At 38.7% G+C, this 25,613-nt stretch overlaps 1 protein-coding gene and 1 non-coding gene across 7 annotated transcripts in view; one reads left to right on the top strand and one right to left on the bottom strand.

Annotated features, from left to right (window-relative positions):
- The window catches only part of LOC115209699 (dual specificity testis-specific protein kinase 2), a 113,142-nt gene that overhangs the window by 49,769 nt on the left and 37,760 nt on the right, over positions 1–25,613 (bottom strand). For 5 of the 6 annotated variants that reach the window (XM_029778187.2, XM_036501578.1, XM_029778188.2 and 2 more), the window contains exon 3: positions 8,220–8,341. In XM_029778187.2, coding sequence (XP_029634047.1) covers positions 8,220–8,341 — 122 coding nt within the window. Of the gene's footprint in view, positions 1–8,219; positions 8,342–16,293; positions 16,317–25,613 lie in introns of those variants that run through there. The other variant, XM_036501579.1, reaches the window with a different exon arrangement.
- Positions 21,004–21,076, top strand: Trnaa-cgc. The gene has a single exon. It is a non-coding gene; the product is annotated as a tRNA-Ala (tRNA).

Here is a 25,613-nt window from a genome sequence, read left to right as displayed (position 1 = left end):
AGCATGGAAAGCGGACATTAAACGATGATGATGATGATGATAGGTGCAAGCATAGATAAGTGCAGATATGGCTACATAGTAAGAATTTTGTTTCCTAATTACATGGTTCCAAGATCAGTTTCAATGCGTGGCAAGTAAGTATCTTTCTTCTACTATAGCCCCAGGTTGGCCAAAGCCTTGTGACTGGATTTGGTAGATGGAAATTGAAGAAAGGTAACTGTGTGTGTATGTATATATATATATACTCTTTTACTTGTTTCAGTCATTTGACTGCGGCCATGCTGGAGCACCGCCTTTAGTCGAGCAACTCAACCCCGGGACTTATTCTTTTTGTAAGCCCAGTACTTATTCTATCGGTCTCTTTTTGCCGAACCGCTAAGTGACGGGGACATAAACACACCAGCATCGGTTGTCAAGCAATGCTAGGGGGACAAACACAGACACACAAACACACACACGCATATATATATATATGCATATATACGACGGGCTTCTTTCAGTTTCCGTCTACCAAATCCACTCACAAGGCATTGGTCGGCCCAAGGCTATAGCAGAAGATATTTGCCCAAGATGCCACGCTGTGGGATTGAACCCGGAACCATGTGGTTGGTAAGCAAGCTACTTACCACACAGCCACTCCTGCGCCTATATATATATATATATATATATATATATATATATGTATATATATATATATAGTTCAAAATTATTATATGAAACAAAAAAAAAGACAGGTGCAAGAACAACAAACAATGTATAATAGTTTGACACTCAGATCAATAGGAAGAAGTCTTTGACATTTTGAGTGTCAATTCTTCTACTGAAAAAATGAGGAGAGAAAACAGATGGAGAGAGAATAAAAAAAAAAGGGGGGAGGAATCATGTCTGGATTAATGGTTGTACATGTTGAATTGCCCAAAAGGAGGTAAAAATGGGAGACATGAGTGGCAAGGGAGACAACAGTGTTTTGACTAAAGTGTGTGTGCACAATGTTGTGTGTGTGTATGTGAGAATAATGTGTGCATGTGTGCTTCATGTATTTATGTTTGTGTGCATGTGTGTGGACATGTGAATGTGAGACTGCCTAACATATATGAGGGTATCAGATGTATTTATGTGCAAGCACACATGTAGCTGCTAATGTATGTTATATACTTTGTGTGGGTAGCATTTGTGTGTTCTTGTGCCATTTTTAAGCATGTGTGTGCGTGCATGTAAGAAACGGTCGGACATATGCATGCATGCATATGTGTGCATAAAGTCAGTGTGACACAGTCGTGTGTGCATGTATTATGTGTGCTTATGCATGAATATTGTGTAATTTTTCATATGTATATATGTATGTATGTGAGTGTATGTGTGTGAGCAAGTGTGCGTGTCCCTTACTTCAGTTGGTGTGTGGATATGACCATTGGATGGATGGAAGCACTCCGTTGGTTATGACGATGAGGGTTCCGGTTGATCCGAATCAACGGAACAGCCTGCTCGTGAAATTAAGGTGTAAGTGGCTGAGCACTCCACAGACACGTGTACCCTTAATGTAGTTCTCGGGGATAATCAGCGTGACACAGAGAGTGACAAGGCCGGCCCCTTGAAATACAGGTACAACAGAAACAGGAAGTAAGAGTGAGAGAAAGTTGTGGTGAAAGAGTACAGCAGGGATCACCACCATCCCCTGCCGGAGCCTCGTGGAGCTTTAGGTGTTTTCACTCAATAAACACTTACAACGCCCGGTCTGGGAATCGAAACCGCGATCCTACGACCGCGAGTCCGCTGCCCTAACCACTGGGCCATTGCGCAAAGTATGTATGAAACTGACATATGTGCACACATTCTGTGCTGGTGCATATGTGTGTGTGTAAGGGCACTTATATGTGCATGTAAGGCTATCTGATGTATGTGTGTTGTCGGTGGATGTATGCGGGTCAACCTGGATGGAAGTGTCAGGTGGAATAGGGGTGACAAAGGAGATAGGTGTTGGGAGGTGTGGGTGCATGGCTACTGTATGTATGGTGAAGGAAGTGGGAGTGTGGGTGCTGGTGAGTGTGTGTGTGGGTGTATGTATATGTTGTAGGAGCATATACCTGTATGTAGTGAGGGTAATGAGTATAATAGTGTAGGTAGAGGACCAGTGAAATGAGGGAGGTGTGTGGTGTATGTAAGAATGTATGCAAGTGGGTTTAGAAGAAGAGGGGTGAAAAATTGAGACCATGAGTGACTGAGGAAAAGAGAGAGAAAATTAATTCCCACTCTTGACAGAGGTGGGAGTCTGAGTGGCCTCTGTACACAACCAATCCAGACACACAGATGTTGTAGGAAATGACCAGAGATGTTTGACAAACTGGTCAGCTAATTGCTGGCCAGTGTGACCAATATACAAGGTAAGGCAGAGAGAGCAGAGGATGCAGTCAATTAAATTGCTGGAGGTGCAGGTGAATGAATCAGTGATGTGGTAGGAACGGTAGTGGGTGATGGTGAGGATAGTGATGTTGGAGACGTAGAGGCAGATCTGGCAGCAGATTAAGAAGGGAAGGAGTCAGGTTGGGTACCAAGAGTGGGGAAGAAGCTACAGACCAAAAGGTCACAAAGGTTACAGGTGCATTTGAAGAAAGGGAAGGGTGAGGAAGATAGGGAGGTGAAGGGGTCAGATTAGAATCAGCAGAGAGCACACAGAATGGTGTATGTATATATATCTATATATATATAGATGCCAGCGGATGCCAGCGCCGCCTCGACTGGCTTCTGTGCCGGTGACATATAAAAAGCACCATCCGAACGTGGCCATTGCCAGCGCCGCCTTGGCTGGCTTCCGTGCCGGTGGCACGTTAAAAGCACCAACCGATCATGGCCGATGCCAGACCCCCCTGGCACCTGAGCAGGTGGCACGTAAAAAGCACCCACTACACTCGCGGAGTGGTTGGTGTTAGGAAGGGCATCCAGCTGTAGAAACACTGCCAGATCAGACTGGAGTCTGGTGCAGTCCCTGGCTTTCCAGACCCCAGTCGAACCGTCCAACCCGTGCTAGCGCGGAAAACGGACGTATGATGATGATGATGATGATGATGTGTGTCTTTGTATTTGGACCCCACCACTTGACTATAGGTATCGGTTTGTTTACATACTTAGCAGCTTGGCAAAAGAAACTTATAGAATAAGTACCAAGCTTTAAAAAAAATTACTGGAGTGGATTTGTTTGACTAAACATCAAGGTGGTGCACCAACATCACTGAAGTCTGACTAAAACAAGTAAGAGATGAAAGATATTCAAACTAGAAGTGAAAAATGCGCAAGCTCAAAAGGGTTACAGAATGTCATAATAAACCTTAAAAGGTATGGGACTACCATTGTTGTCCAAAAATATTGGAATCCCTATATGCTGTACATTCTGTGGCATCTTAAAACGAAAAGAGATTCATGTGTGAATTATGATGTCATGATAATTTTTGAACCGAGTTCTTAATATAAAAATTTGAAAATGTACAAAATATGATCTTTAACTTTGAATAAGTAAATTCATTGTAATGCTCTTCATACCAAAGTATATAAAAAAAAACATTTCACACTGCATGCAAATTACCATGATAATAAAAAAAACTGGATTTATGATGAAGTCGAATCTATATAACAGTGAAAGTATGAAACCGAAGCGAAGATAATTCGTATTAATGGAATAGTTATGTGAATGAAGCAAATTATTACTAAATTACTTTTGATTGATTATTTGTAAACTTATAAAAATAATCATTTATAGATTGAATTATTGTGTAAAGATGTCATGAGTATTTGTACACAATTGTTTTGCTAAAATTGAGTATACGATAATTTAACTTAATTTTGATGAACTAAGCAAATTTCTTGTGATAAAAAGATTCCACAGAATGTACAGCATATAGGGATTCCAATATTTTTGAGCAACAATACTAGTCCCATACTTTTTAAGGTTTATTATGACATTCTGTAACTCTTTTGAGCGAGCGCTTTTCTCAATTCTAGTTTCGTACTTTTTAAGGCAATGCTCACAATATTTTATATATGTACGTAAAAAGCACTATCCGAATCGTGGCTGATGCCAGCGCCGCCTCGACTGGCTTCCGTGCCAGTGGCACGTAAAAAGCACCATCCGAATTGTGGCCGAAGCCTGTGCCGCCTCGACTGGCTTCCGTGCCGGTGGCACGTAAAAAGCACCAATCCGACCATGGCCAATGCCAGCCTTGCCTGGCACCTGTGCAGGGGGCACGTAAAAAGCACCCACTACACTCTCGGAGTGGTTGGCGTTAGGAAGGGCATCCAGCTGTAGAAACATTGCCAGATAAGACTGGAGCCTGGTGCAGCCTTCTGGCTTCCCAGACCCCGGTCGAACCGTCCAACCCATGCTAGCATGGAAAGCGGACGCCAAACGATGATGATGATGTACCGTATTTCTCCTAATGGTGTAGCAGTATTTAAAAAAATATTAATAATATTAATTTTTAGAAAATCATTAGCAAAATCTAAAATGACAAATCATGCAACAAAGAGAAGGCGAAAATGAATACGACAAAATTCTTGAAGACAGCTGCATGCCAAACTATCGCTTTTTATTTTAACCAATAAAATGCAATCACCACGCAAACAGCCACGGCCCCCTTATACTTTTATTCACAACCTAGGCGCAGGAGTGGCTGTGTGGTAAGTTGCTTATTTACCAATCACATGGTTCCGGGTTCAGTCCCACTGCGTGGCACTTTGGGCAAATGTCTTCTACTATAGCCTTACTATATATATATATATATATATATATATATATATATATATATATATATATATATGCGTGTGTGTGTTTGTGTCTGTGTTTGTCCCCCTAGCATTGCTTGACAACCGATGCTGGTGTGTTTATGTCCCCGTCACTTAGCGGTTCGGCAAAAGAAACTGATAGAATAAGTACTGGGCTTACAAAAGAATAAGTCCCAGGGTCGAGTTGCTTGATTAAAGGCAGTGCTCCAGCATGGCCGCAGTCAAATGACTGAAACAAGTAAAGGAGTAAAAGAGTAATAAAATGCAATCACCATGCAAACAGCCACGGCCCCCTTATACTTTTATTCACAACCTAAACATATATTGTCAGACACACAGTAGACTCGACTATAGCATTCTGTTGTCAGTCAGTGTGTGTGCCTGACAGTTTGCAGATTGGATAAACAATTTGCAACATCTGTTTCAATATGACTCCTACAACAATGTCTTTAAAAAATGCACAGTAAAAAAGTGTTGTAAGTGGAGGGAAGATGGGGCTGATAACAAAGCATTCATGTATGTTTAGTTAAACAGCTGACGAGAAAATTTAGCAATTTAATGTTGAACTGCAGCAACACAAATGTTTACTACAGAAAATATAACTATAATATTAAAAGAAGAATGGTTACTCAGTCAAACTTGTAGCCAGTTGAAGAGTTAAACTGATGTCTGATCAACTGTATTTATATTTAACCATCATGTTTAACCCTTTCCTTACTGTATTTCTGTTGAGAGGCTCTGCGTTTCTTTCAATTACTGTAACTATAACAAAGAATTTAGTAAAATAACTTAGTTATCTTTAAGCTAATGTTAGGAACATAAATTGTGACTAAAGTTTGGTGGAAGATTTTAATTCAAAACTCATAAAAACAAGACATTTGTACTCAGAACCAGAGCCGGTTTCAGCCGGGTTGGTAAAGAAAGGGTTAATGGGAAATGAGTTGGTTTCAAAGTGAGGTCTTTCACTGTGACCAGCTGGTATTTACATATGCATATATACATGTGTGTGTGTGTGTGTGCATGTGCGTGTGTGCACGCACATGCATATTCATTACATAGTACAGTCATGTTATAACATAATGCAATTCAGACAAAGTGATGAATCACTGGACACTTTCTTGGTCTTTTCTGAATTTTCTTGACCCTGCTCCCATCATAACATTGTAAATGTGTGTGTGTGTGTGTGTATGATCATCATCATTAAACATCACATTTTGAAAGGTCTATGAAGGCTATGGCACATTTATTTTCTGATCAAACCAAAACAAAAAAAACGTTTTTTTCTTCAAGAAATTTCTCAAGACACATGCTAACTAAATTTGAAAGATCAACTTTCCTACATTACTCGCCATAGGCAGGCAGTTTTACCAAGAGATTCATATGCTAGTCATGATCAAAACTTTGCAATAACACTAATGTCACCAAATTTCTTTAGGTGAAAGCCTATTGGTGAGTAACATGGAAGAGCAGGTCTCCAGTAAATCTGGGTTGATGAAAGTCATACTGATAGTCATTAAGAAGAGAGAGCAACTCTAGGTATTGAAGAAGGTTATTGCTAATGGCTGGTGTTTACCATCACCTTAAAGAAATTAGCAGTATGTACTGTAGAAGTTTCCATAGTTTGAAGCAGACAGAATTTAGATTTCAACGTAGATAGCATGTGGGAGTGTCTTGATAATACTTTCACTTTATCTTCTACCTATTTCCTTAACCATGTATATCCTCCCCAAAGGATTAAAGTTCTATGATAGTATAATAAATTTACTCACATTTTTCTTACAATTTAACAATTTTCTCACTAAATTTGTTCAAAACTATGTGTAAAATACTATTTAATATCAAAACCTACATGTAATAAATATGTGACGAAATTGATTTTCAGGTACAATTTTATGTGAGCACTTGTTTTATTTCCAAACATTAAAGCAGTACATTAATAAATAAAACAGCTACAAATATTTTACTACACTGCTTTATGTTTTATTTAGAACTAGCAGTATCGCTCGGCGTTGCTCGGGTTTGTAAGGGAAATAACTATATAAGCATTTTTAGAGATGTAAAGTATAATAGCCATCTCAATATGGCTAACCACAAAGGGGGGGGAGGGTTACTGTAGCTTTTTACGTTCTGAGATTTAATAATACATTTTTCGAGAGTTACTTCCCTTATATATGCCAAAAATGCATTAAAAATGGGAAAAATTGATAGTAAATTTTTTTTTAAATCGTAGACACACGCTAATACCCAGAAGGGCTCGATATGAATCACGACTATAAGATACCCGGTTTTGGTTAAGCTGCACTGCAAAATGTGGGAGTAGTTAGGAATCTAAATCGTAGGAGACAGACAGCACACAACCTCACTTTTATATATAAAGATTAATTAAAGCACATAAGTAATTTAAATTAATCCTCTCACATATCAACATATGAACTGTTAGTTAACTCCAGTCTTGGTTTCAACTTTCAGCAGATTAGAAAATTTCCCCACAAGATAAAGTGTTTGTCTATTACAGATAACTATTCTAAGATGGTGTTGGGTATATAGAATAAATGAAATAACAAAAAATGAAAAAATGCCTTAGACTGATATGAATTGGTACCCAAATATCTTACCCCTTTGGCCATTTTATAGGTAGTTTAATCATCATCATCGTTTAACGTCCGTTTTCCGCGCTAGCACGGGTTGGACGGTTCGACCGGGGTCTGGGAAGCCAGGGGATGCACCAGGCTCCAGTCTGATCTGGCAGAGTTTCTACAGCTGGATGCCCTTCCTAACGCCAACCACTCGGCGAGTGTAGTGGGTGCTTTTTACGTGCCACTTGCACAGGTGCCAGGAGGGTCCGGCATCGGCCACGATCGGTTGGAGCTTTTAACGTGCCACCGGCACGGAACCAGCCAAGGCGGCGCTGGCAACAACCACGTTCGGATAGTGCTTTTTATGTGCCACTGACACAGAAGCCAGTCGAGGCGGCGCTGGCATCGGCCACGTTCGGATGGTGCTTTTTATGTGTTACCGGCACAGGTATCACAACTACTATTTCCATAAATATCAATGGAAATAGTAGTTGTGATACCTGTGCCGGTGGCACATAAAAAGTACCATCCGTACGTGGCCGTTGCCAGCGCCGCCTCGACGTTAGTAAAATTAAGATCAGTTAAGGATTCAATTAAAGTTGTGACTGACTGACATGATAATGCACCAACATACTGACGAAACTGTCACCAAACCTAAACTGTCTCTGTGAAATAAGCGATTTCATTTTCAACCCCAGCACTGGAAAGATTCATCATCCCATTGGACAAGAGGAAGCAGCTGTGCATTCTTTTTTGAATCACTACTTGAATATGAAGCGTTTAGTGTTGCCCCAATTATCGAATGAGCTAGAGGAATAGTGAGTGCAAAGTAACGATTACTTAAATGAAATTAAAAGATAGCTATATTACCGGAGTATGTTAGGATGAGAAAGTCTATTCATCAGCTGTACTTCCCTCAACATATTTGGACGATTGCTTGAACAGGTGTTCATTTTCAACACCATCACCTTACCAGTTGTTCTATGAGCCACCTAGGCAAAAGAAAGAGAAAGAAATCAAGTAAAATATTACCAAGCCTTTGAATTTAATAAGAACTTCTTATAATGGCACCAGAAACTACAAATTTAAAGGAGATGAGTATAGTTGAATTAAATAACCTCAAAACTCGATTGGTATTTAATTTATAAACACTGGAAGAATGAAAAGCAAAGTGAACATCAGTGGAATTTAAACATGGAATGTAAAGGAATACAAATACTGCAAGTCTAACATTTTTACCAATTGCGCCATTCTATTATCATAGCAAGGATTTCTCACATTAGCACAAGGTCACAAATTAACTGGGGACAGTATAGTGAATTAATTGATCATAATACTTATTTTATCAACTTCAAAATCTTACAGTTATACTGCAATACTTACAGCACACTGGCATTCTAAAAACAAAGCTTAAATCTCAAGGAAATTTTTCAAATTATACAAATGTACCCTACTTAGTTAAATGTTATTGATGCTTTATAAACTGAATTTCTTTTATACTGTCACATTGCAAATGAATGGAAGGTCAAAGGTATATGAAACAAACATTTTCAATATTATGTTTGTTTACTGTGATCATCTTAGTGATAGTCTACCAGCATGTTCAAGTTCATACCACAACATTCAGCATACTGTCTCAGTAGTCTAGTACACAACTGAGGTTTTAAATTTGCTCTTTTAAAGATTTTGATTACAGTTACAGTATGTAAAACAGCAAGGTAAACCTATAGAGAATTCTTCAAGAGTACAATTAAACCATTTGGACACACAATTATGTAGGTGTGTTAGTTAATTGAAACTATTTTTGTCTATTTAACTGAAATTATTTTGTTTATTCTTCTAAACTTTATATGCATTTGCTAAAACTGTGGATACAGAAGAGATGTAAAAGTTTGTAAAATATCAGAAATACATTACAATATCTAATGAAAAGATGAAATGGCAGATGGACTGTAGTGTAATCAGTTACGTAGTTACTGAGCAATTGATGGATGCATGGTTTGAGTAGTCAGTGAGTCTGTTTCTCTTTATTTTATCTCAAATTGTTTAATATCACAAAGTTATGCCTTTAGCTAATCCTGTGCTTGATTGAATGCAAAAGTGACTAAATATTTCAATAAAACTGAGCCTCGTCAAAAAATCCTATTAACTAAAGCTATTGACAAACATAAATCCAGCTAAGATTGCATTTTTTCCTAAGAGGAGTGACAGCCTTGATAATGGTACATCTCTATCATTCATTTATACAAACATGATTACATGCAAAATCATCATCATTTAACATTCGTTTTCCAAGCTGGCATAGGTTAGACAGCTGAAGAGCTGCCTGGGTTTCATGTCTGTTTTGGCATGGTTTCTATGGCTGGAACACCAACCACTTTATAGAGTGTATAGGTACTGTTTAGGTGGCACCAGCCCACAAGATTAGGATCCCTCAGCTGAAGAGGGATGTAGGGGACATGCCTGTATGTAACAACAACTACAATTTTACTCGGTTTGATGTGTCTTTTCAAGCACAGCCCTTTGTCATCCTCTCTGTGAAACTCAATGTCTGAAGATCTTTTCTCACCACTTTGTCCTACATCTTCTTGGGTCTACCCCTTCCACATGTTCCCCCCAACAATTAGAGATCAGCACTTTTTGATGCATCTGTCTTCATTTATATGCATTACATGACTAAACCAGAACAGTCTTCTCTCTTGCACACTACATCTGATGTCTCATATACCCAGTTTTTCTCTCAAATCACTTCCTTTTTTTTATTGAATACACCTCAGTTGTCCATATTGAGTACAGCCACTTCTAAGATGTTAGCAGGATTCTAATTTCTTTCCTGCTAAGACTTTTGTATTCGAGCCTCAGACAGTGACTTTCTAACTTATCTAGCCATTGTAAAGATATTTACAATATCAATTTATATGTATCAGTTTAAAATCTCTCACATGTAAGCTTTAATAAAAACGAAATTTTTTTTTTTTTTATTACTAAAAGTGGTTTCCAGAAAGCACAATAGTTTGATGTCATGGCATTCAGTAGATATAAGATAAACTCTTTCATGGATAGGAACAGGTTACTAGTCCATTAAAGAGAACTTTCTGAAAATATATGGTATCTTTGCCTAACAACAAGATAAAGTGACCAGTGAAGGATTAGAAAACTGCTCAAAGACAACTAACCAAACATCTGTATGTTGAAGATGAAATGAAACCTACATCACTGACAGCATACTTTTCCAGGAGAGACTATCTGATTAGTCATTGTAAAGGTGAACAATGTAGGGAATCATTTCAGTTTATGTTTTGGAGAATGAATAGAGCACAGGGAACAGCCTATATAGACTTGACATGATCATTATACGCTCAAGTACTTCTAAAATCATTATCTTATTCTCAATGAAAACTCATCTCATCCATATTCAACAAGTCTAGCCTGCTATTTAGCTGAGACATATGCCTTCATTGTTGGACAGAAATTAAAATCCATTTTTACTCTACGCAGCTCAACTTCTATTAAAGGAAGGCTTGGAGGAAATTAACAGGTATTATTGCAAGGAATTACATATATGCAAATAAAGCTTCTGTTTTTGTGACACAAGGACAATAACATTTGGGAGGAAAAAACAGTAATACTGATCCTCTACCCTGCCTCTCACTGGTACCTGAAAAGATGAATTGAAAAGTCAATCATCGCATGAAAAAAGAAAAATGCTGTAAAACACTTCAGCAGTGTTTCTGCCAATCACTCTGACAGAGCCAGCAATTTTAAGAAGAAAGGTTTACTCAAGTATCAGTACTAAACAAGTACTTTATTTTATCAACCCCAAAAGGAAGAAAAGCCAAGTTGATCTCAGCAGAATTTGAGCTTAGAACATAAAGAGCTGGAATACAGTAAGGTATGTTATCCAATGCTCCAATGTTGCTGAAAGCTTACCACCTTGGGAATGATAATAATAATCTCGAGTTCCTTCATTAATCTTTCCAGGAATAAAACATCCTTAAAGGAGACTGTAGAAAATTATTGAAAAATCTACAATTGGACATTAATAACTGATTTTATTTACATTATATAGAGGTACTACAAACTTAGACAAAGTCTTGAATTTATTAAGGACCTATATGTCCAAAGAGAGATCAAAGGCTACAGTGAGGAACTATAAACTCTCTCCAAAAGTTTTGTTGCGAGTTTTTTTTGCTGATCAGAGGTGATAACTGGTTGAGTTGATGAATGAAAATCTATGTCTTGGGCTGCATGAAGAAGTAACACCTACAAACAATTAACAGAAGATTTTATTATTGCACATAGAGTTTAATCATGTTGGTCTTTTATAAATAATAACAGTAATAATTACATACTAGGAGAAACATACTGGAGTTTTACAGCAAGATTATTGATATAACTATCTGTGACTGGCCCATCGTAACTGGAAACCATGCTATATTCGTGGCAAAGGAAACTTCTGTCAACTATCAGCCATTTGTCTTAACCATTTGGCTGTCATGAGAATGAAGCCACAACAGACAGCTACCTCAACATTCTGCAATTGCCACCAAAAGCAGCCATTTTACAGGGCACAAGAAGATTCTAGAAGGTTGAATTACACAATGGCTTGACACTGACTGATTGCTTAATAGACTAATCACAGGAAACTACTATGGTTCAAACATAATGCATGGCATTAGTAAGTTAAATTAAGTGTTCCTGTGTGCATGAAAGAGAAACTTTGGCTGCAAGGCATAACACAAGGGTGACAGTGGATCAGAGGCCATCTCACTGCAGTAACAGAGTAAGGTGGGATAAAATGGACAGAAGAAATGGAAAATCATGTAAGATTAGAGTTATATGAAAATGACAGTGTGGGAGTAAAACAGTGAATGATAGATTGTGACAGTGTGAGTTTAGTTTTTAGCTAGAAGTGAAGAGGTTACTTTAGTCGTCATTGCCCAAAGTAAAAATAACAGGAAAGATATGAAATGTATATGTAAAGAGGAGGCGCAATGGCCCAGTGGTTAGGGCAGCAGACTCGCGGTCGTAGGATCGTGGTTTCAATTCCCAGACCGGGCATTGTGAGTGTTTATTGAGCGAAAACACCTAAAGCTCCACGAAAGCTCCGGCAGGGATGGTGGTGATCCTTGCTGTACTCTTTCACCACAACTTTCTCTCACTCTTACTTCCTGTTTCTGTTGTACCTGTACTTCAAAGGGCCGGCCTTGTCACTCTCTGTGTCACGCTGAATATCCCCGAGAACTACGTTAAGGGTACACGTGTCTGTGGAGTGCTCAGCCACTTACACGTTAATTTCACGAGCAGGCTGTTCTGTTGATCAGATCAACCGGAACCCTCGTCGTTGTAACCGATGGAGTGCTTCCATCCATATGTAAAGTTGAACTTGTTTGCTGAGTTCTTATCAAGACAAAACAAATAACTGATCATGGTAGTGGTGAGACTGATAGTAGTTGGCCTTAATGATAGTGGGAATGATAATGAAGTTGGTGAGAATCCACTTGGTGATAGTGGGTGCAGCAGATGATAGAAGTGGTAGTGATTGTTGCAATAGTTTTTTTGGGTGAAGTATTGTGATGAGAGTTATAACACTAGCAATGTTAGTTATAGTCATGCAGATGGTAGTAATAGCATTGTTGATGTTAGTAGCATTAAAATACTTGTGGATGATGGTGGTGGGAAACATACTATAGATTAGCCTTAGTGGTTAAGGCAATCAGAATGAATCAGATTACTAAAATAATATAACAATTTACTATGGTTATGAGCACTATATTTACACACTAATTACTGATGAAAATGAGCACAAATTAAACAGATATCCTGGAAACCATAAGCATATAAATAAATACAAAAACATCCTATTTGTACATTTTACTCTTTTACTCTTTTACTTGAGCACTGCCTTTAGTCGAGCAAATCGACCCCGGGACTTATTCTTTGTAAGCCCAGTACTTATTCTATCGGTCTCTTTTGCCAAACCGCTAAGTGACAGGGACGTAAACACACCAGCATCTGTTGTCAAGCAATGCTAGGGGGACAAACATATACACACACACACTTATATATATATACATATATACGACAGGCTTCTTCCAGTTTCCGTCTACCAAATCTACTCACAAGGCATTGGTCGGCCCGGGGCTATAGCAGAAGACACTTGCCCAAGATGCCATCCTATATATTTACGAAAATACATATTTATAAACAGCATGGCTGTTTACAAATAGGCGCAGGAGTGGCTGTGTGGTAAGTAGCTTGCTTACCAACCACATGGTTCCGGGTTCAGTCCCACTGCGTGGCACCTTGGGCAAGTGTCTTCTGCTATAGCCTCGGGCCGACCAATGCCTTGTGAGTGGATTTGGTAGACAGAAACTGAAAGAAGCCTTATGTATATATGTATACATATATATGTATTTGTGTGTATGTTTGTGTGTCTGTGTTTGTCCCCCTAGCATTGCTTGACAACCGATGCTGGTGTGTTTACGTCCCCGTCACTTAGCGGTTCGGCAAAAGAGACCGATAGAATAAGTACTGGGCTTACAAAAGAATAAGTCCCGGTATCAATTGGCTCGACTAAAGGCGGTGCTCCAGCATGGCCGCAGTCAAATGACTGAAACAAGTAAAAGAGTATGGCTGTGTGGTAAGAAGTTTACTTCCCAGTCACATTGTTCTAAGCTCAGCCCCACAGCATGAAACCTTGGGCAAGTGACTTCCACTACAGCCTTGTGAGTGGATTTGGTAGACAGAAACTGAAAGAAGGCTGTTGAATATGTATATGTGTATGTGTATGTCTTTGTTCTCATCACTGCTTGACAACTGCTGTTGCTGTATCCATGTTCACGTAACTTAGTGGTTCAACAAAAAGGACTAATAGAATAAATACCAGGCTTCAGAAAAATAAATACCGGGGTTGATTTGCTCAACTAAAAATTCTTCAAAGTAGTGGACCCAGCATGGCTGCAGTCTAATGACTGAAACAAGTAGTTTATATTATGTATTTATAACTACATCATCTAAATTGTTTTAAACAATAAGGTGCAGTGAATGTCTGCTATACAGTATCTTCTTATATGGTTCAACTTGTGTCACCTAACCTGAAAGGCCCAACAATGTTTAGAGCTCTGAGCTACGTATTCATGTTTTTCTTACTCTACTCCCAATATGTCTTTGCCAAGATGCTTTTCACTAAGTATGTATAATCACTGAGACATGCATAATTTCTTCTTTTTTTTTTTTTCCATACATAACCAATCTCACAAATTGCTTTGCTCATAATTGAATCATGCCAAACTAAATCTTTGACTGTAAATCTTTCACCTTTACTGTATGTTTTACCACTATACAACATTACATTACTTAAATATGTATCCTATAGTTTCCACCAAGACTAAAGTTCTCAGAATGCTGACATTTATAAATTGGACCTCATCAAACGCCTTCTCTAGGTCATCGTAGATGAAACAGAGTAGTTTAATCGTTACCAAGATATAAACTTCAGATTGCATATCCTGGTGTAAACTGAACTGTATCCTATCTAACCAAAAGGACTGTGAACATTTCACTAACACATTTTCTAACATCTTTAACACTTTAGTGTTCAAATTATTCTGTCAAATGTGTTTTTTTTTTATTTATATCATTTTGAATTAATCATGCATTATCTTGTAGTTTAGAGATTTCAATGATGTGATTTTTTTAGATTTAGAACGACATGGTAGGGCTGAGGTGAGAGGCGAGATCTGGACAGTTTCAATATAAAACAGGTTAAATATTTCGGCTGGATATGGCCAGTTTGAATGCTAAAGGGTTAAATCTGAACTATTAATTCTCTCTCTTTCACTCTCTCAATTATCAACTGAAGAAGATGACAGTAATACTATTCAATAGCTTTCTACAAAACCTGATCTATCATAATTCTTTCAGTTATTCAAAACCCACTTGCACCTTCCTCAGTCTTCATGTCCTTAACCTCTCTACTTCTATTTTCCACTCACTCTTTACCTTCCACTACAAGTAAGCTCTTCCTGCTCTAGTCAAACACTTAATTCAGCAAACTTCCTAATAATGCTTCTCTACTACTTTTGATTCATTATCACTGAGGATAAATATGCCCGTATCACTTCAAGCACATTTCTTTTAAAACAACAGCACAATTCATTTCATAACTGAAAGCACTTCACTCTTCAACCTTACAATGTAGAACACTAGCACACTTCTAATGCTCCACTTCATTCCTAGCGATATAGACCTGATGTTTACATTTTTTTACATTTTTTTTACATTAAGTAGAGTTCTCTACATATTTTTTTTCCCTTCCTGGTGACAACCATGACAAAAGATGGGAAGCAATTCCATGACACAATCCTTAGCATGAAGATGAGAAAAATCCTATTTACATAACATCAGGAATAAACTCTGTCAACTTTTACTGCAACCTTAGAAAGCCAGGCAAATATCAGATGGATAAGCAGATAATCAAATTTAACTGAACAGATCATTAGTTAGAAGCACAAACAGAATTACAGACAGAGAGTCAGATAATCAACATAAAAAGTCAAGAGACAATACATAAGGAGTGTCAGTTTATGTTAAAACAATTCTGTCTATGTCAAAAATTGTAGTCTGTCTTTAAAAATTATTCAAGAGTGGTTGTGTGGTAAGAAGCTTACTTCCCAACCACATGGTTCCAGGCTCAATCCCACTGCGTGGCATCTTGGGCAAATGTCTTCTACTATAGCCTCAAAGCCACCCAAAGTCATGTGAGTGGGTTTGGTAGACAGAAACTGAAAGAAGCCCATTGTTTGTTTGTTTGTTTGTGTGTGTATTTGTGTGTCTGTGTTTATCCCCTCACCATTGCTTGACAACCAATGTTGGTGTATTTACATCCCCAAAACCTAGTGGTTTGGCAAAAAGAAATTGATAGAATAAGTACTAGACTTACAAAGAATAAGTCCTGGGTCGATTTGTTTGACTAAAGGCAGTGCTCCAGCATGGCCTCAGTTAAATAACAAACAAAGAAAAAAGAAAAAAAAAAAGAAAATGTCTGTCTCAAATGACAGGAAACAATACTGGATTTATTCATTCCCTTTTTCCAACTTAATCTTGATGACACAGCTATACCAACATTTCTTTGATAACACAATCCACCACAAAGCTATTCTTTTATTATATAACCTACCACAAGGTCATCCTTTGATAAAATGACTCACACCAGGATTATTCCTGATAATGTGTTATTCTTTAGTAATATTGCTAAGAAGGAACAACTGAGCACAGCTTTTATAGTCATACTATCAAGATTAAGAAAGGCAGTATGGTAAAAACAATATTTAAAAATAAATGGAAAGAGGGAATGAATAACTGAATAAATCCAATCTTGTTTCATTGATATTTCAAAGAGAGGCCAGTTTTTTCTCAAACAGAATTGTTTCTTTCTTTTTTCTTTTTTTTTTATTCTTGAAATTAATAATAAAATAGTTACAGACATTTAAGATTATGTTATTTAAGTCAATCAGAAGCCTCCATTACTAGAATACAGGAAGTTGCAACTATGAGTTTCCATTGGAAAGGTGAACTACAGCATGGAGTTTGTCAGCTTGCAAGACAGGAACCACACTCAACAAGAGGGAAATACAAGGGCCTGCCTCAAGCAAGTGATAAATTGCACAGTAGCACTCATCATTTACAGTAGACTCAGATCTCTCTGAGTTCCTTCCTTGCTTTCGTTAATATCTAATTAACAAGATTTGTGATTAAAAAAAAAATTGATGGTGTACATAGTAATTTTAGTCTAGATTGAATCTTTTACTAACGAAATGTGGTCATTCAACTTGCAAAGAAGAGTAACTATATACATCATACTGCCCAGGCGGGAAAGTTATGACCACTAAACCCATTCCGATCGACCCCAAAGGCCTACATAAGTCTGATGGCTACGAAACTGCCCTTTCTAATTTATCAATGAAGAATCGAATGCCGCAGTTCACAGTAGAGAACAGAACGACCATTTTGCCCACTCAAGATCAGCAATCATTTATGGTAAAGCTGAATCCACCTGTGATACAGGCATAAACCGCCTAAAAGAAGACATAAATTTTGTTTCCATTTTATTTGGCAAGTGAAATCAAAAGGCAAGTGAAATCGGAATCGAAATTGAACCAATCCTATGACTGGCACCCGGCAGTTGCCAGGACCCCTGGACTGGTGGTACGTAAAAAGCGCTATCCGAATCGTGGCCGATGCCAGCATCGCCTCAACTGGCTTCCGTGCTGGTGGCACATAAAATGCACCAATCCGACCGTGGCCAGCCTCGCCTGGCACTTGTGCGGGTGGCACGTAAAAAGCACCCACTACACTCATGGAGTAGTTGGCGTTAGGAAGGGCATCCAGCTGTAGAAACATTGCCAGATAAGACCGGAGCCTGGTGCAGCCTTCTGGCTTCCCAGATCCCCGGTTGAACCGTCCAACCCATGCTAGCATGGAGAACGGACGTTAAATGATGATGATGATGAATTGTTCTCTGTCAGCGAAAATGTCAGTATCCATAAGGTCACTCGGCTAGGAAGATTCCAAGTGAACTCAACCTCAGACACCAGACCATGCCCAATAAGAGTAATCTTTTCTTCCGATCAGGAGGCTTCAACATTTCTGAACAGAGCTCAGAAGCATGTCTGGGAGGACCCCAATATGGGTTTTCGTGAGGAATACTCACTGAGAGAGAGAATTCGTCGGAGAAACCTGATATCTGAACTGAAGATGAGAAAACAGATGGGAGAGAAGGGTTCACGCATCCAAGATGGACAAATAATCAAGTCCTACCCCTGGTCGCATGCTGTAGTGCTGACAGGGAAAATGAATCGAGGGCGAATCGAAGTAAAGTAGATACCCCCGACAACGATGCTATCTCTGATACCCCTTATTCTGCTTGTTCCCTAATTTCCGCCCCTCAAACTTCACAGCTCAGCATCGTCTATACCAACTTGTGCTCCTTATTTCCAAAGTTCAGCGAATTATTTACACTGGCCATGCGTGATTCCCCAGATGTGATAGCTATCACTGAGACTTGGCTGACTCCACCTCCAAAACACAGCCTCTATCTCTGATTCCCAACAGGGCTTCGTGCCGAAGAGATCATGCTTGACCAACTTACTGGTAATGGAAGAATTGGTGACGCATATCCTGGATGATGGTGATGCTGTTAACATCGTTTTATTGGACTTTGCCAAAGCTTTTGACAAGTTCATTTTCTGTGAAGAAGTATAAGGGTAGAAAGAATATTAACTATTAGATGCAAATATTTTACCTAAAGGTAAGCATTCCAAGGAAATGGTAGCTATTGTAAGTGAGGAACTGGAAGGGTACTCAGACTTATTGTCAATACGGAATCGAAAACTGTTACAAAGTCACTGACAAATGTCGTGTATGAAATGCCATGGATTGTTGGCGGGAAATAATCTGCAGTAAAGCTTTACCAAAGAAAATTTATAGAAAATATACTTTGATTAAACATTACAATGTTGAGCCTAATTGATGGTACAGGATTGAAACTTACGGGTCGATTCTGTGTTGCAGAGATTTCAGTATGACAAAGGGTGGAAGTTGTGGTGATAATTGTGGTCTTTTCTTGAGTCAGTAGTGATAGTTAATGGATGATAAAATTAGTAAGATATTAAATAAAATGTGCAATGTTGAGTTAAATCTCTTTACATTCAGAGTTCAAACAGCCTCTATCTCTGATTCCCAAGACAGCTTCGTGCCGAAGAGATCATGCTTGACCAACTTACTGGTAATGGAAGAATTGGTGATGCGTATCCTGGATGATGGTGATGCTGTTAACATCGTTTTATTGGACTTTGCCAAAGCTTTTGACTCGGTTAACCACCGCCTATTACTTGTCAAGCTTCAAGCATATAGTTTCCATCCGGATATTGTACGATGGGTTGGTGCCTTCCTCTCAGATCGCTCCTTCCAAGTCCAAGTTAATGTTTCGCTGTCCAACATCTCCAGTGCGAGCAGTGGTGTGCCTCAAGGTTCAGTGCTTGGGCCCTTATTGTTTTTAGTCTTCATAAATGACTTGCCCGATGACCTCACGCAACACACCTTTCTATTTGCCGATGATGTCAAACTGGTCGCTCCTCGCAGTGATATAGATGATCTTCGTCGATGACTCCACCAAGTTTGGAGATGGTCTAACGAATGGGACCTGTGTCTAAACATGTCAAAGTGCTGTCATCTGCCTGTTGGCTCCTCTCCTGCAACTCAACTTGATTTCGAGCCGGGTCGTCTGCTGCTGGAGAGGATCAATCAGGTAAAGGACCTGGGTATCTTGGTGGATTCTTCCTTTTCGCCTTCGGCCTAGTGCATCCATGCTGCCAACAAAGCACGCGGAGTTCTGTTTTTGATTCGACGGTCATTCGGAATGCTCACAGCAGCCATATTCCTACCGCTCTGTGTCACGCTGGTGAGACCCATATTGGAGTACGGGATTCAAGCCTCTTCTCCTTATCTCCTCAAAGACATACCTCATCTCGAAAGAGTCCAGAAGCTGGCTACCCGCATGGTTCTTGGTCTCAATCATTTGTCTTATGAAGAAAGGCTGAAGACGCTCGACCTTTATTCTCTCAAAAAACGACAATGCCGTGGTGATCTCATTCTCGCTCACATCATAAGCGGAAAGTGTAACCTCTCGAAAGAGCTGTTCTTCACTCCTGCTCCAGAGCGTCGGCTGCGGGGTCATTCCGAAAAGTTCTATCCGCGACGATTTCATCTCAATCGAAGGAGAGGGGCTTTCTCCGTCCGGGTTGCGGATCCGTGGAATAAGCTGCTGGATGAGATAGTGAAGATGCCGACGACCGCTCGGTTCAAAGTCTCTCTTGACCAGAAATGGCCTGAACTCTTTGCATGAACACCCTCCCTGTATATAACTCCATGTCCCCATACATGGCCTTGCTTTTTGCTTTTTGAGCCAAAAAATTAACTTAACTTAACTTATTGTCTTTAAGAAAACACTGAACAATGTAATCCAACAGACTCCAGAAAAAAAAATGGTAGCCATGCCTATAATTACTTTGTATGTTATACAAAGATGAAGCCATTCTTGAGTGAGAAGAATTTAAAGATAATAATTTTTTCCTCAAATCTTACTTATAATGGCCATTATGTCCGTCTGTCTGTCTGTTCCCTTTTCTCGGTCAAATGGCTGGACCAATGGTCACGATGTTTTCAGGATTATGAAAGAGGTAATCAGGAAGGTTTTTTTAGCAGAAAAAATATGAAAAAGTATGATTATTTGGTGGATATTGAGTTTGGTATTAATAAATCACCTTTGATTTTTGTTTTGCTAAAATTCCGGCGACAAGGATTTCCACATTTCTCAATAAATACTGGTGTTATGACTTCCCTCTCTTATTTTATGCCTCCATCATAGATGGGTAGATTTGCTAGTAAAAAGAGTAACCAACACTGTGGTTCGCCATTCCTGTGGAAACAGACAGTTGTAACTCCTGTTATGTCAGAAATTACATAATTTTAAAGGCTTATAACTTTTTTAATTATTAATTTCTAGACACATGAATGGGATTTTCATCATCAACATGCAAAACAACACCAGTGGGGAAAATTTGAAAGAAATTTGATAAAAAGTTGAAATGAAAGGGATGTAGTTCAGTGGTAGAGCATTCGCTTCGCAAGTGAAAGGGCCCCGGGTTCAATCCCCGGCATCTCCATTGAAAATGAATTTTGCTTTGGCTTGTTCTAAAACATATGCATAACATGTCAAGAAGGAGACACGGTAGAGCTTTCCTTTTAGGTGCAGAAGTCGCTGTATGGTAAGTAGCTTGCTTACCAACCACATGATTCCGGGTTCAGTCCCACTGCGTGGCACCTTGGGCAAGTGTCTTCTCGGGCTGACCAAAGCTTTGTGAGTGGATTTTGTAGACGGAAACTGAAAGAAGCCTGTCGTATATGTGTATATGTATATATGTGTGTGTTTGTCCCCACCAACATCGCTTGACAACCGATGCTGGTGTGTTTACATCCCTGTAACTTAGCAGTTCGGCAAAAGAGACCGATAGAATAAGTACTAGGCTTACAAAGAATAAGTCCTGGGGCCGATTTCCTAGACTAAAGGCGGTGTTCCAGCATGGCCGCAATCAAATGACTGAAACAAGTAAAAGAGTAAAGAGTATAATTCAAGTGGATGGTAGTTGGAAGAATTTTAAAAAGGATCTTGGAATTCTTTAAACTTAAACACTCTTTGCAAACACTCCTTATGTACAGTCACTTTACTTTTATGTCGATTACCTCACTGTTCATTTACCTAATACTCTTTCCATGTATCCATCATCAATGTTTGGCATTTTGCTGTCAGGCTGTCTATCAAGAAGGACAAAGTAGTGGGCACACATTGAGAGTGGTAACAAAACAGGCAGAGAGAAGAGGGTGTCTGTGATCCACTGATTATAAACTGTTGATAATAATGCTTACAAATCAGCTTCATGAACTTTTAGGAGCAATCTAGAATATTTGTATTTGTAAAAATCAAATGGATTATTTTTATTACTGGCCCACATGCCTGTGGTATGTAAAAAGCACCCACTACACTCTCGGAGTGGTTGGCATTAGGAAGGGCATCCAGCTGTAGAAACTTTGCCATATCTGATTGGAGCCTGGTGCAGCCTTCTGGCTTGCCAGCCCTCAGTCAAACTGTCCAACCCATGCTAGCATGGAAAGCAAACGTTAAACGATGATGATGATCACAGCACTGGGTTTCTCTGTGATAATAACCCTACTAACTTATCATTTTGTTTTATTTCCAATGCTAGTATGAGCCAGACAGTTATCAGTCCATCAACTGACTTAACAACAAAAATAACAGCCAATCTTTATTATAACATATGTCATATTTTTAAGGTAATTTTTGCATAATTTTACAACCTTTCTGTTGCAGTGAAAATGGTACACTCCTTCCCATGTGACAAAGTGGTATGAAAGAGCCACTATAAAGTCAGACAATCAGTCGTTGTAGGAGGTCAGTAGTAGTAGAGTCATTGTAAGAGTTCTCAGTTGGAGTCAGTGTCAGTTACATGATATATACGAGTTCAAGTTACTGTCAAGGTAGACTTTTCAAATCGTCCAACCCGTGCTAGCGCGGAAAACGGACGTTAAACGATGATGATGATTGTCTCGTGGAGCTATCAGTGATAGCACAAGAAATGCAGAATACTGCCACAACATAATAGTGGCGACAAAAATATTATAGCGCTGATAACAACATACAAGTGGATGAGGATCCACATTATAACAGTGGCAACAGGGATATAAACAACTCACATGGACAACGTTGAACAAAAAATTTTTTTTTCATGAGAAAATAATTCATGTGGACCACATTGAAAAGTTTTTCATGTTGAGGAATTAAAAACTCGACAGAGGAGTAACAAACCTTTTTGTTGTATATATTTTACATCCATAAAATTATGGAAAACTTGTTGAGTTGCCAACGTTGAAAATTTTTTCACGAGAAGAAATTAAAAACGTGACAGAGGAGTAACAAAGATTTTTATTGTATATATTTTACAACTGTAAAATTATGGAAAAGTTGCTAGAGGGTTTAGTTGAGTTGTAAAAACAGCAATAACACCAACAAATGTTACAGCAACAAATGCTGTAACTAATGAAGCTGGTAAACCGGAAAATACGTTTTCACCAGTCTCTGTAGCAAATTCAATAAATGAATTTTAATAAGATCTGGAAGAAGGAATCATTTTTGAGGCATATTACCGAAGATTTGAACTAATTTTTAAACATGAATGCCAAAAGTGGATGGATGAAATGAAAATGCATCTAATTCTGAGTAAACTGGTGATGATAGAACATGAGAAATACTGCAACTTTATATTACCTAAAAAAGTTTCTGACATAAATTTCATGAACACAACTGACATTTTATGTAGGATGTTTAGTGAAAAACCATTGTTCTTCAACACATGAAAGCGTTTGAACACTGAGAAAAGCAATGATAAAGATTTTACCACATATGCGGGTAGATTGAACAGAGAGTGTGAGAGATTTGAACTGGATAAACTAACTCCAGACTTGTTCAAGTGCCTGATTTTTGCTCAGGGACTTACTGCTAAAAAGGACACAGAAGTCAGAATGAAAATTCTCACAAAACTGGAAATGAACCAGGATATAACTCTCCAGAAACTGTCAGAAGAGTGCAATATGGTATTGAAAGTAAGGCACGACACAGAAGAAATCTAACGCAGAGATTGTTTACAGATAAAACCAGTGCAAAAAAGTTAGAAGACAGATAAAGTGTTTCACAAAAAACACGATATATCTCAGAAGATAAACCCATGCATGGCATGTGGTGGTAGGCACCTGAGAAAAGAGAGTCCGTTAAAAAAGAGCAAAATGTTTTCATTGTAGGAACACAGGACACATTAAATTGCACTACAGAACTAAGATGTCGAAAAATTGGACCAAACAAGAAAAAATAAATAATTTGCCATCAGAGAAAAAAGTTTGTGCAATAAACAGAAAATTCATCAAGGTGAGAATCGAAATCGCTAGCATCAGAATGCAATTAGACACAGGTAGTGACATCACTATGAAAAATGAAGAAGTATGGCGACAAATCAGTAAGCTGAAATTATTTAAATCAAATAAAGTAGCATTTGGTGTTACAGGAAAGAAATTATATTTCATCAGCAAATGTATTTGCAATGTAACTTTTCAAGGTGAAGCAAAAAGGACAATCATATGTTTAAAAAAATCACTAGACCTATTTGGCACAGAATGCATGGAGTTATTTAAAATGTGGTCAGTAATAGTAGAGTCATAAGAGTTCTCAGCTGGAGTCAGTGTCAGTTACATGATTTATATGAGTTTGAGTTACTTTCAAGGTAGATGTTTCAAAGTTATTGTCTTGTGAAGCTATCAGCGATAACACGATTGCCAAGTCATCGCCACAACATAATAGTGGCAACAAGAATATTAGTGCAGATGACAACATACAAGTGGATGAGGCTCCACATTATAACACTTTCCTATAACCGGCCATTTGACATATGGACTGTGTCTATTTCAGCCTGTCACCAGCACTAGAGAGGTTGTTTGCATGAAGACTTATCTCAGTCTAGATACAAAGCTGAAGCATATGGATAGAAATTTAACATAAAATATTGGAAAGGGGTTTTTGAAGGATGGTGTTCAAGAGAGTAAGAATCTAGTTGAATGTTCAATGTGAAACAAGGTAACAGATATGTCTAACAAGCCTGGATAGAACAAATATGCAACTAGGTAGTTTAGAGAAACAGTTGTAATAGTAGAACAGATTGAAAAGATAGAAATTTTATGCTTTTGGATGTAATTTAAGGCAATGGTCATACAAGTGAGTAACATATTCACATGTGATCACGTGACCGACCAGGCTATCAGATGTTGCCACACATCGCTGGTCACAATGCGCCTCGCATTGCTTTAGCCTTCGAATGACGCCACCCCGCTGGCTAAGCGAGCAGGCCAACAGATGAAAGAGTGAGAGAAAGAGTGGTGAAAGAGTACAGCAGGGATCGCCACCACCCCCTGCCAGAGCCTCGTGGAGCTTTAGGTGTTTTCGCTCAATAGACACTCACAACGCCCAGTCTTGGAATTGAAACTGCGATCCTACGACCGCGAGTTCGCTGCCCTAACCACTGGGCCATTGCGCCTCCACATATTCACATGTAGATAACCATATTTGTCTCTCTTGACAAGATAGCTTCATTATACTTTGGTTAACATGATCATTCTTTATTTCAAATATAGGCAATTCTAGGTTTGTGTTGATTATATTTGCTATACTAGCCTATTTCTGCACAACATTACAGATATTTGAGTAATGTTAAAATATCTAAAGGCACTTCATTGTAAATGTTAAAAATATTAACTTCAAGAAAGCGCATACAGATGGTCATGGCAGTGTAGTGAAGCCATCTAATAATGACTCTGTTCAGAAGGTTGGAATAATACATATGTGCCAGTGGGGGAAACCGAGTAGAAGGTTTAGAGAGAAGTTTTACTGATAGCTTAACATGTGTGTGTGGGCGCGGCACGTATACAGAATAATAGACAGGCCATCATGAGAACAAAGTGTATGTGTGTATAGGCATGGATGTACGTGTGTGCTACATATAAGAAAAACAATGAAGGAGAAAGTGAAAGAGTCCATAATGAGAAGTTAGACGAATGTTCATAGACACAAGAATGAGAAATACC

The sequence above is a fragment of the Octopus sinensis genome, linkage group LG3, assembly GCF_006345805.1.
Source record: "Octopus sinensis linkage group LG3, ASM634580v1, whole genome shotgun sequence".
Taxonomy (NCBI): Eukaryota; Metazoa; Mollusca; class Cephalopoda; order Octopoda; family Octopodidae; genus Octopus; species Octopus sinensis.
This window is presented reverse-complemented; position numbering and strand designations above follow the sequence as displayed.